This window comes from Cokeromyces recurvatus (assembly GCF_025118155.1).
Source record: "Cokeromyces recurvatus strain NRRL 2243 chromosome Unknown BX663scaffold_11, whole genome shotgun sequence".
Classification (NCBI taxonomy): domain Eukaryota; kingdom Fungi; phylum Mucoromycota; class Mucoromycetes; order Mucorales; family Mucoraceae; genus Cokeromyces; species Cokeromyces recurvatus.
This window is the reverse complement of record NW_026251397.1, coordinates 724,920-736,037: the sequence shown is the minus strand read 5'-3', so window position 1 is coordinate 736,037 and position 11,118 is coordinate 724,920. Positions and strand designations below refer to the sequence as shown.

Genomic DNA, 11,118 nt, shown 5'->3' with positions numbered 1-11,118 from the left:
AAATAGCTTTTCTCACACAAAGTTTAAGCCCGTGAAAATTTGATATTATTTTACAATATTAAGATAAGCAGGAAGGAAGGGGATGAATTACTACGTCATACGTAAGACTGCCCAACATTCAATACCTTTGAAAAATTATCTATTCTTTTTATTAATCAATCCCTGAATATTATGCTTTTTTTTTTCTACACTGGGTCACTGTGATCCAGTTATAGCAGGATATGAAGAGGCTTTTTTTAGGGCCTTAGTGTTGGTGATATGTATATCTTGCCACTTTTAAGTGAAAAGAAGTATTTATTTTCAAATAATGTCAGCAACGATATGAATCATACTGAGCGAAATATAGGTACATGGCCGACTCATATATATTTCCATCTTCATCTATCAATATTGAAATATATGCTAGATATATTGAGGCACATCTATATTCCTTGTTATAACTGGAAATTACTATAAATACCAATGAAATAGCTACCTTTGACTTTTGCTTAATCATTGTGTTTATAAAAAATGAGTTAATAGATTAAAATAAACGATGTTAATGGCTGTAAAAAAGTATATCTAGCATAGTATATTCTTTATATCTCTTGTAAGTAAAATATAGCTTTTTTTTTCTTTTTTTTTATCAGATTCAACTTTCAAAACTAGACTACATTTGGTATTCTTTCTTCTCTTATTGCTATTGTTTCATATATATTAGAAGGGCTGAGGATTACAATAAAGATTAGTCCAGTACGATAAGGTGAATACAGTAAAAACACCTTAATGTGTGTTTTCGCTTTCTTTATGATTTTTGAAAAAAATAAAATAAAGTAAAGTAAACCTACTTGAAAACAAGAGGAAAAGAAATGCAAGTTTTTCAGCTATTAATTTAGATGTGTAAACATGACATATGTCTTAACGATGATTTGATATCCTTATCAGTTCTTCTTGACAATACAGATATGTTTATTTTTTTTTATCTAGAGACAATATTTAATATTTGCTTTAGTTTGTTTACCATTTTTAATTGTTTTTTGCTGTAAAAATCTAAAGAAAAGAAAATATGAAGATAAAAGACTAATTTATGAAAGCATTGAATGGTCGATTAAAATTTTTATATTACAAGAATTGCGCAAACAATATAGGATGCTAAATTTTCTTTTGTATATAAGATGAAGGTTATTGTTTGCAATAGAAATTCTAGCGATCAAGCCACTGGTACAATATAGAAATGATATTTCTCCAAATATTCCTATAACAAGATATTTTCAGCTTTCTTTTAAATGTCAATGAATATTGAATGTTCGAGCTATAGCACCACCAGCTATTTAATATCACTATCATTATCATCGTGAAATAATATCATATCCATTCATGGTTATCATACTATAAATAAATGTAGTTTTTTTTTTTTTTTTTTTTTTTTTTTTTTTTTTTTTTTTTTTTTTTTTTTTTTTTTTTTTTTATCTGATTTGTTGTAGCTATTTTACTACAAAGGTGTGATTCTAATATTATACTTTTCAACAGATATTGCTAAAATTTGCAACCTATAAAATTATTACTTATAACTTAATACACAGTCAATTTCCTTTTATTTTGTATCATGTGAAATTCACTTTGACTATTTGACTTACAAAACCCAATTATGAATTCCATAAAAATGTATGATAACTCAAAGACCCACAAATTCATGAAATCAGAGCTTGTTTAACTCTATAAAGACTACAAATCATGAGGCCAAAAAGGACGTAAATTTAGTTTCACATAGCACAAAATAAGGAAAAATACAGTGCATGTCAGCAACCGTCATCCAAATTTGGACTTTTGAATCTTAGTCAAATATATTTAATTCTGTTTTCTATTTTATTTCATTTTTTTTTTCGTATTTTGTTTTATTTAGAAATATAGATACATTATTTTTTCTTTGAAAATGACAAATATCCAAAATAGAATTCAAGCTATTAAGCAACAGCTTACACCAGAGCAAGAATATGCCATTGCTATTGAGTATGTACTAGTATATTAAATCTTTTTTATTTATTTCTTAATGTAATAAATAAATAAATAAACAAACAAACAAAAAGTCCTATTGCTAGTATGAATGAAGAAAGGGCGAAAGCAAGTTTTGATATTCGGTCTTTAACATTTTTGATGGATGGTGGATCTAAAATGACCGAGGTATGAAAAGAAACTTTACTAAGTTTATTAAAATACAACTTTGACATTTTTTTTTTTTTTTTAAAAAAAAAAAGTTGAAAGAAAGAATCATGCTGGAGTTAGAAAGAGATCCTCTGTTTAAAATGGATGATATTCATGATATTTCTAAAGCAGAGCTTCGAGAACGTACAATGGAAAAGGTACAAAAAAAAAAATAAAAAATAAATGAAAGATTAAATAAAAGAGGTTAATAGTCCTTTTCTCTTTTTGTAAGTTTCGTAGTCTGTTATATCATCTTCAAAACGAATCTGTTGAAACATTTAAAAAGAGAATGGAAATTGTTAGTTTAATTGATCCTGGTTTTTGGACTCGATTTGGTGTTCATTGTAAGTCCTTGTTATATCAAATTGTTATTATTATTATTGATTTTTTTAGTAAATACATGTACATGAAAAAAAAAAAAAGATGGATTATTTATTGGCGCTTTGCAGAGTAACGCTTCATCGGGACAGTTAGGTTATTGGTTTCAGAAAGGTGCTCTCTCTCTCACAAACTTTGTTGGTTGCTTTGCTATGACAGAATTAGGACATGGTTCTAATGTTCCAGGACTTGAAACAACAGCTATATTTGATGAAGCTTCAGATCAATTTATTATTCATACACCTACAATCACGGCTACAAAGGTATTTATATAATATATTTATATTATTATAATAAAACTTAAACGTATTTATCATATTCGTCTAGTGGTGGATTGGTGGTGCTGCACATTCAGCTACTCACGCTGCAGTCTTTGCACAATTAATAGTTAAAGGAAAAAGATATGGTACAAAGTGTTTTATTGTCCCATTAAGAGACCCTAAAACGTATGATTTATTACCTGGAGTCAATATTGGTGACATTGGTAAAAAGATGGTAATATATATTTGTATATTTATATAAAGTAGTGAATAGGACCAGCAAATCTAAAAGTTTTGATAGGGTAGAGATGGTATTGACAATGGTTGGATTCAATTCACAAATGTTAGAATTCCTCGAGGATATATGCTTCAAAAGCATACAAAAGTCTCAAGAATAGGTCAAGTAAAAGAGCCGAAACTCCAACAATTGGTAATTTAAAGAAGAAGAAAAATGTTTCTTTCCCTTTTTCTCCTTTCCCCCCCCCTCGCCCCTCCCCACCTTTTTTTTTTTCATTCAAGTAAATTAAAAATTATAATAGACATATGGCGCACTTTTGCAAGGTCGTGTTACGATGGTTGCAGATAGTGGTCATTTCTCTAAAAAGGCCCTTACGATTGCAATTCGGTATGCTGCTGTACGTCGTCAATTTGCTAGCTCAAATGCAAATGGCATTGAAACTAAACTTTTAGATTATCCCATTCATCAACGTCGCTTGATGCCCCTATTGGCTCAAACTTTTGCCATGCTTTTCACAGGCACAGAAATGACAGAGATGTATAATCAGATGATGGTCAGATTAGAGAGTGCAAAGGAAAATGATCCAGATATGGATGAAGTCATGGAGATCCTTAAAGAAACTCATTCAACAAGTGCTGGTTTAAAGGCGTTCTGTACCTGGAATTGTTTGAATACAATTGAGGCTTGCCGACAAGCCTGTGGTGGTCACGGATATTCAGCTTATACAGGATTGGCCCAAATGTATCAGGATTTTGCTGTTCAATGTACATGGGAGGGTGATAATACAATCTTGACTCTTCAGCTGGGCCGCTATCTTATCAGTAGTTATCGAGAAGCTCTTAAAGGTAAAAAACTTTCTCCTGGTGTTGGTTATTTGAATAAATTGGATCAATTGATTGGCAAGAAATGTCAAGCCAAGGCACCTCAAGATATCTTAACTCCTGATATCATTATTGAAGGTTGGCAAGTTGTATGTGCCAATGTAGTTAAAAATGCTGGACTTGAGTTTGAAGAATGTCTAAAGAAAGGGATGGATGTTGATGATGCTTATGAACAATGCTGTAAATATTGTATATATATATATATACATGTGTATATGTATACTTACTTATTTTTCTTCGGAATATTATATTGTATAGCTCAATCTCGTCTTTATGCAGCTAAATTACATTCGTTTAGTTATCTTTTCAATCGTTTTGCCGATGGTGTTTCCAAAGTTACAGGGAATATTTATGATGTTCTTACTAAAGTTTGTCTTTTATACGGTCTTTATTCTATTGAGGAGAATGCTGCAGCTTTCTTGGAATATGAATACTTCACACCTAAACAAATCGAGTTCATTCGTAGTAAGGTTAATACCTTCTGTAAGGATGTTCGTGATCAAGCAATTCCTTTAGTGGATTCATTTAATTTGACCGATTATATCATTAACAGCCCCTTAGGTCGTAAAGATGGTAATGTTTATGTTCATTACTTTGATCAGGTTAAGCGTTCAAACCCTCAGGGTAAACATCCCTATTTTGATCGTCTTATCAAACCATTAATTGGACGTGTTATGTCTGAAGAGGATATTGAAGATGAGGAGGCTGGCTTAGAATCAGAAGATGAAGATGAATAAATAAATAAATAAATAAATACTATAAATAAATGATAGTTTTATTAATTTAACATGTAAATTGAAGATTAACATCAATAGGATGAGAAGAACTCAGTTGAGGTCTTTGAGAATATTTATCACGTAAGATGTCACGAACACTATTCAACAATTCTTGATAAGATTGATTAGGATTATTTCGAAGTGATTCTATTAAAAAAAAAAAAAAAAAAAAAAAAAAAAAAAAAAAAAAGAACGGAGAGAAAATTAGATACTATTATATAAAGAGAAGGTTAATATTTACTTGTAAAAGCATAACTCATGGCTCCTGTAGCTCTTCCAGCTTCATTAGCATCTGCAGAAGTTTGATCATCTTTACATCCCGAAAACATAACCACATCAGCAGGAGAAAAGTTTTTACGCTTTGATTCATTAGAGATATTATGAATTTCAAATAGTTGTTTACCAAGGGACATGATAGATGATAAAGCACCATCTCTGTCACCTTGTGCATACGCAATACCAGCCGAGAGGAGACCTTTACCTGCATGTTTAAATAAATTACTGTCCTTGATTTCTCCTTTAGTAGAATAAACAAAAGGTAAATCTAAAACAGTGCCTGAATGGCAACTATCGAATATACAAGTTAATCTACACTTGGCAGGTAAAGGCTTAACAAGTAAATTATGCATTTCCTAGACAAAAAAAAAAAAAAAAAAAAAAAAAAAAAAAAAAAAAAAAAAAAGAGGGGGAAGTTATAATTTGTACATAGATTTATACATGTATACATTTACATCATCAGTAATCTGTCCTGAATCTCCTTCATACTTTTCAAAATCCACTGGATAAATTGTTTCATCAAAGCCATCGTCTTCATCACTATGTACATCGGCTACTCTACCTCCATGGCCACTATAATGGAAAAAGAAACTACATATAATAATTAGATTAGATATAAATATATGCATAATTTTTTAAAAAAAAAAAAAAAAAAAAAAGTTTTTTGCTCAGTATCTTACGAGTCATCTGCTTCAGCATCATGAACTAGCCATTGCATAGCAGCAATGATATTGCTACGAGTAGGTCTAAATCTCTCCTCTTCTTGATTATCTGTCAAGATAACCATATCCTCCTATTTAATCATTCATTTTAAGCAAATTGCTAAGGAATCTAACTATCTAGCTCAAAAGTTAATTATTACCTCACGAAAACCATATAAAGATATAATAAAGTTTTTGATATTTTCAACATCATTAATACAACCTTTATAAATGCAAAAAAAAAAAAAAAAAAAAAAAAAAAAAAAAGGATGAAAAATTGAGCTCTCCCTCCTTTATAATTATTATTATTAGATTTCTTACCATTCAATTCATTGTTTGTTCCAGTATAATTTATACCAACAAGTAAAGCTCTTTTTTTACCACGACCTAAAGTACACAAATGTTTGTGTAAAATTTCCGATAATATTTTTTTTTCTATTTTTTTTCAAAGAAAAGAAAAAGACTTACAGTTGGAAAGTTCAAAATCAGGCATATTGTCTTTATCAACATTAGGATCAACGTGCAAATAGAACTGATTTCCAGGCTCATTTTCAGTATGGTGTATTACCATACCACCATAGGGAACTAATACAATGTAATATATATGTTAGTAGTTTGTAAACAAAATAAAGTTTAGGGCAGGGCTTTTTTTTTTTATAGTACTTGGATTAGGGCCAGGATTATATTTTGATTCTGGTGGTTGTGGATAATTTGGGTTAGGAGAATTATAATCTTCTTGAGAAAACACTGGGTCATAATTATCGCCTGCACCGTTTGAAAAACGTGGATATCCGTAATTATTGCTGTTATCAAAAGTGGACTATTAATTAAAGCAAAGATAAATAAAATACATAATTAAGCAGATGAAAATAACTTTTTACATTCTCTCTGGTATAATAATATGAATTATTTTGATTACTGTTATATTCATCATCTTCCTGATATCCTTCAGGAGGATTTGGGTATCCGTATTCAGCCATTTTTTTTTTTTTTTGTTGTGTAATAGAGAGGAAAAAAAAAAGAAAGAAAGAAAGAAAATAAGTTTTTTTTTTTTAAAAAAAAAAAAGGGATAATATACAATTAAATATTTTTGTTTCATTGAATACAATTTTTAAAACCCATTTGAGTATTTAATAGTAAGTATACTTTTTGAACTTGATTACCTTCACCATAGTAAAATCCCGCATTCTACTGGTACTGACTTGATCAACTGGTTATGCAGTAATTGATCTAGTACTTGAAGATACTCTTTTTTTCTTCATTTTCCCTTCTTTACACTTTTTCCCCTTTGATCACCAAAAGGTTTTTTAGTTTATTTTTTTTTCCCTTTTTTGATCTGACTCAGGCAATACTATTCTATTTTAAAAATTTTATTCAATAAAATAAAGATATTTAATCGTAATGAAGCTTCTTATTGCTCCCTTGTTCTATATTTAGTGGCCACTGTCATATGCCAAAGTATATTCTTAGTAGAAAAAAAAGAAAAAGAAAGAAAGATCAGATTATATCTATCACATAGTAATACAAATAGAATTAAACTATTTGTACTATAGGATAAAAATATTACATAAAGGTATTAGTTTGTTTCGTTGTATTATCATCAAAAAGGAATGGAAGCACGTCTAAAGAATTATATATTAGAATATAATTAAACTTAGATAGAATATTAACTTTACTTTGCCAATCAGAGTCATTATGAAAAAAGGGTGTTGCAGCGGAAGAAAATAATGTTTGCCATACAGTTGAAGTAGGAGCTGGCATATTATTACTTTGTTCCATTATAGGAAAGCGACCTTCTTCTACTTGTTGGCTATTACTGCTTTGTTGCTGCTGTGTAGTATCATCACAAATGATAGCATGAACACTCATAGGTGATGTATAGTGTTGAGTATAATTGTCAGGTAGTAAATTAGTAGTAGAAGATGGAGACTTTGTACTAGTCATTGTATAATTAGGTATGTTATTATTCATTACGGGATTATCATTTATAGTGTCATTAGCTCCAATAAGTTGCATTAATACTTGTATTAAGGGTACAAAATATTGAGGTGCATTAGCTACTCCAGCAGTCATTGGCTCTAAACATTCTTTTATACAAATTTTCACATATTCTCTTGATAAATTTACAACCTCAGAGGAATTACTAGTACAATTATAAATATGAATAAGACATGCCTGAGTTATAGAATAGACTATATATACAATACGGTTATTATAACATCAATCATATAGATTTATATTTATATTGATATTTACGTGAAAGATTCCAACCAAAACGAATAATATCATCAGATGAAAGAAGCCTTGCAATATCAATAATCATCTTTGCAGATTCAATACAACGTTTATTAGCCTCATCAAGAAGTACGGGTAATACATCTTTCTTATCAACTACTAAAAATACACGATAAAGTAAGATAGTTACAGCATAATAAGTTATCATTAAAGGACCAGCCTCTCGTATTTTGTTTGACATGATCTTGTTATTATAAAGTGTTTCTACTTCTTTTGAAGTAAAACGATGATGATCAGGTATCTCTTGTTGTAGCCAATTATTTAGCATCGATTGAATATTTTGTACAGTATAATAAAAAGATGTGCTTTTATAACCTTGAGACTTGGCTTTAGGTGAATAAATTCTTCGTAATATTTCACCAAGAATACTGGAAAGTTTAATAAAATGTATAAAAATAGAATAATCCTTATTGCCATGTGAGCCACCTTTTATATGAGGTAATTCAATATCACAATCCGCATCTGCTATAGCTAATGGTCTACCTAATACAGCACATGTCCATCTATCAGTTACATAAACACAATACCATAGTCGTTTACGAGCTTCTAACATGTCTTCTGTAAATGGTAATTTTTCAACTGTTCTATGAAATCCAAGTCCTTGAGCCTAATCCATGTTAAAATAGGATAGCTAAATTATAGAATATAAATACTAACCATTCTAACAGCCATCCCTGATCTTATCCAATGTTTACATAATAGTTTGTCACAAGCTGGTATAGTACATAACAAGATAAGAGCTTGAATAGTTGTACGTCTTGGTATAAAATATTCTTTCTTTACTAAACTTGTAATATGATCTACTAGAGTTTGAAATAATTCATTTCTATCTACATTAAAAAATTTAAATATAGGATCATCTATAGACAATGAAATACAAGTATGAATGCAGATAGCATATATAAGAATAGAAGGAGGAGGAGGTTGTATTCTGCCTTCAAAGGCATTCATAAAAGGTTCTTCGTCGACAATAGGTAAAATAGCATGATCCATTTGAAAATATTTCATAATCAATTCTTTTACTAAAGGTTGAGGTGCTATATTTGGGTCCAAATTTAACTTATCTGACTCTAATTGATTTACACGTTCATCAAGAGTTTTATCGCGAACAAACATGATATCATCATCTACAACGTTAATTTTACGGAATTTTACAGGGCCTATAACTCCATCATCTATTACATATGTAGAATCCCTTCTATTTAATGGTAACGGTTCCTCATTTTCATTTGTAGAAGAAAGAATATTTTTAACCAGATAATAACCCGATGAACTGCCAAGATAAGTTGCTACTTTACTATTGTATTCATCCGATTTGGGCGGCATTGTTAATATCTTTTGTTTCAAAGGTAACTTTATAACTTTATCCTGAATAACTTGTTTTGTTGCTGGGTTAGTTTCAGGTTGAATTTTTTCTATTAATTCTTCCATTTTTCTAAGACGATTTTCGAGACTTTCAATATAACTATTGCGTACATGTATAAATAATGAGAACCTCTAAGCAGAGAGAGAGAGAGAGAGAAAGAGAAAAAAAAAAGAACATTGTATTACTTTACCCTTTTGGAGGACCTCTTTTTTTGGTCACCTTTTTTAAATAAATAAATAAATAAAATCAGTATTATTGTTATAAGCTTACATCATTAAAGGTACATTCCCAGCCATACTGTTTACAAGTATTACATTGATGTGTATTATCTATATTACATCTGAAATAAACAATAGGTTTAATTATTATTATTATTAGTATTATTATTTATTTATTTATTTATTTATTTATTTATTTATTTATTTATTTATTTATTTATTTTTTTTTTTTTTTTTTTTTTTTTTTTTACTACTCGTAAATACTTGCTTTATTTTCTTTTTTCTGCATAGATCACCTAATTAAACTAATCAATATATTTATATGAATATGTACCTACATATTTAAATAAAAATTAAAACATACATGCTCTTGTAATTCTGGATCGTTTTGTTTTTGCTGATAAAGAATAGTTATCCTGATGTAAAGCTAGATTTACTTGCTCATCATTTGCATTCATTATTTTTAAAATGTCAAGTGTTATATTGCTTAAAAGAAAAAAAAAGAAAATGCTGCAAATTAAATTTTAAAATAGATTACACCGCTTAAATGGATCAGCCGTGAATTTTAATGAAAATCGAATTACTGGTTTTTCCCTTAAACTTTAAGGGCTTTACCCTATTTAATCTGCGACTTTTGAAATAAAATTATCCGTTCTCTTTTAACTCTCAGATTTGCAGCCATCATCGTTGACAAATAATTCATAGTATTTGATAAGCGCAAGCAACTATTTCTTATTAAAAGAGAGGAAGAGAAAGAAAAAAAAAACTGTATGAAGAACAAAGACAGAATGCATTTGTTTTTTTTTAAAAAATGATTGTGTATTTTTTTTTTTCAAGGCGCACAGTACACTTTGATAGTAACATAACTAACCACAAAAGGGTGAAAGTATATTTTATTCTCCCAAAAAAAAAAAAAAAAAAAAAAAAAAAAAAATAAAGTAAAATAAAATAAAATAACGATCATCAACTCTGAAATCAGATACCACTTTTATGATGAGATATCAAGTCAACCAATGTTACTCAGCCCGAGATCTATTTAATTCATGTACCTAAACCATGTCTTAGGCTTTGTACGTAAAGTTTAGTTCTGTAGTCACCACGGATATCCAGTGGTAAGGACTGCAACATGTTATAATAAGGTTAATAACTAATTACACAAAGCTACAAAGACCGCCACAACAATACCCTCCCTTACAACTATAGCCCAACAATTCAAACATGGAAATCAGTTTATAGTAGTATCACAAATGACCTTTGCGTTAATATATATCTCTTATCTTCACCAGATAGCTTTGTGCCAGTATACAGAAGAAAAAAAAAGATTTGCGCTCTGGACTATATATATATTATTTAGTATATAAACTTAAGGTTATCGTTACTTTCGTTTATATTATTTAAAAAATGTCGTGTAGGACTAAGGAATATAAACATCTATTGCTTAATATATATCTGCAATGTCAAATATTGCAATAAAAAAAAATTAAACTAATACAAATCAAATCCTGTGATCTGTAGTGCATCTTTACTTCTACGATTACTAATTAATTC

The 11,118-nt window shown here is 29.3% G+C and overlaps 3 protein-coding genes across 3 annotated transcripts; 1 reads left to right on the top strand and 2 right to left on the bottom strand.

The window, feature by feature from the left end:
* The first annotated feature begins 1,880 nt into the window (after positions 1-1,880).
* BX663DRAFT_542852 (acyl-CoA dehydrogenase/oxidase C-terminal) lies at positions 1,881-4,726 on the top strand. Its single transcript, XM_051530827.1, has 9 exons — positions 1,881-1,989; positions 2,067-2,160; positions 2,235-2,339; positions 2,414-2,525; positions 2,605-2,822; positions 2,887-3,054; positions 3,121-3,249; positions 3,359-4,118; positions 4,197-4,726. Exons 1-9 carry the CDS (start codon positions 1,913-1,915, stop codon positions 4,673-4,675), a joined length of 2,142 nt encoding a protein of 713 aa, XP_051383379.1. The 5' UTR covers positions 1,881-1,912; the 3' UTR covers positions 4,676-4,726.
* BX663DRAFT_508446 (peptidase C14, caspase domain-containing protein) lies at positions 4,617-6,721 on the bottom strand. The gene is made up of 8 exons (XM_051527484.1): positions 6,573-6,721; positions 6,160-6,511; positions 6,013-6,078; positions 5,853-5,914; positions 5,671-5,783; positions 5,446-5,581; positions 4,956-5,346; positions 4,617-4,861 (listed from the first exon to the last, which is right to left on the bottom strand). Exons 2-8 carry the CDS (start codon positions 6,260-6,262, stop codon positions 4,722-4,724), a joined length of 1,011 nt encoding a protein of 336 aa, XP_051383378.1. The 5' UTR covers positions 6,263-6,511; positions 6,573-6,721; the 3' UTR covers positions 4,617-4,721.
* A 533-nt stretch (positions 6,722-7,254) lies between these two features.
* BX663DRAFT_486101 (fungal-specific transcription factor domain-containing protein) lies at positions 7,255-10,028 on the bottom strand (the record flags this gene model as incomplete). Its single annotated transcript, XM_051524654.1, has 7 exons — positions 7,255-7,313; positions 7,368-7,883; positions 7,948-8,593; positions 8,644-9,451; positions 9,543-9,571; positions 9,623-9,681; positions 9,935-10,028. The coding sequence occupies 7 exons, from the start codon at positions 10,026-10,028 to the stop codon at positions 7,255-7,257; spliced, it is 2,211 nt and encodes a 736-aa protein (XP_051383377.1).
* Positions 10,029-11,118: the final 1,090 nt, after the last annotated feature.

Bases quoted from the DNA above. Each gene is read 5' to 3' on its own strand.
- BX663DRAFT_542852 (XM_051530827.1), top strand. From the start codon at position 1,913: ATGACAAATATCCAAAATAGAATTCAAGCTATTAAGCAACAGCTTACA. The intron at 1,990-2,066 runs GTATGTACTAGT...ACAAACAAAAAG, and splicing joins GAATATGCCATTGCTATTGA to TCCTATTGCTAGTATGAATG. The intron at 3,250-3,358 runs GTAATTTAAAGA...AAATTATAATAG, and splicing joins AGCCGAAACTCCAACAATTG to ACATATGGCGCACTTTTGCA.
- BX663DRAFT_508446 (XM_051527484.1), bottom strand. From the start codon at position 6,262: ATGGTAATACACCATACTGAAAATGAGCCTGGAAATCAGTTCTATTTG. The intron at 5,915-6,012 runs GTAAGAAATCTA...GCATTTATAAAG, and splicing joins AACAAACAATGAATTGAATG to GTTGTATTAATGATGTTGAA. The intron at 5,784-5,852 runs GTAATAATTAAC...ATGATTAAATAG, and splicing joins CTTTATATGGTTTTCGTGAG to GAGGATATGGTTATCTTGAC.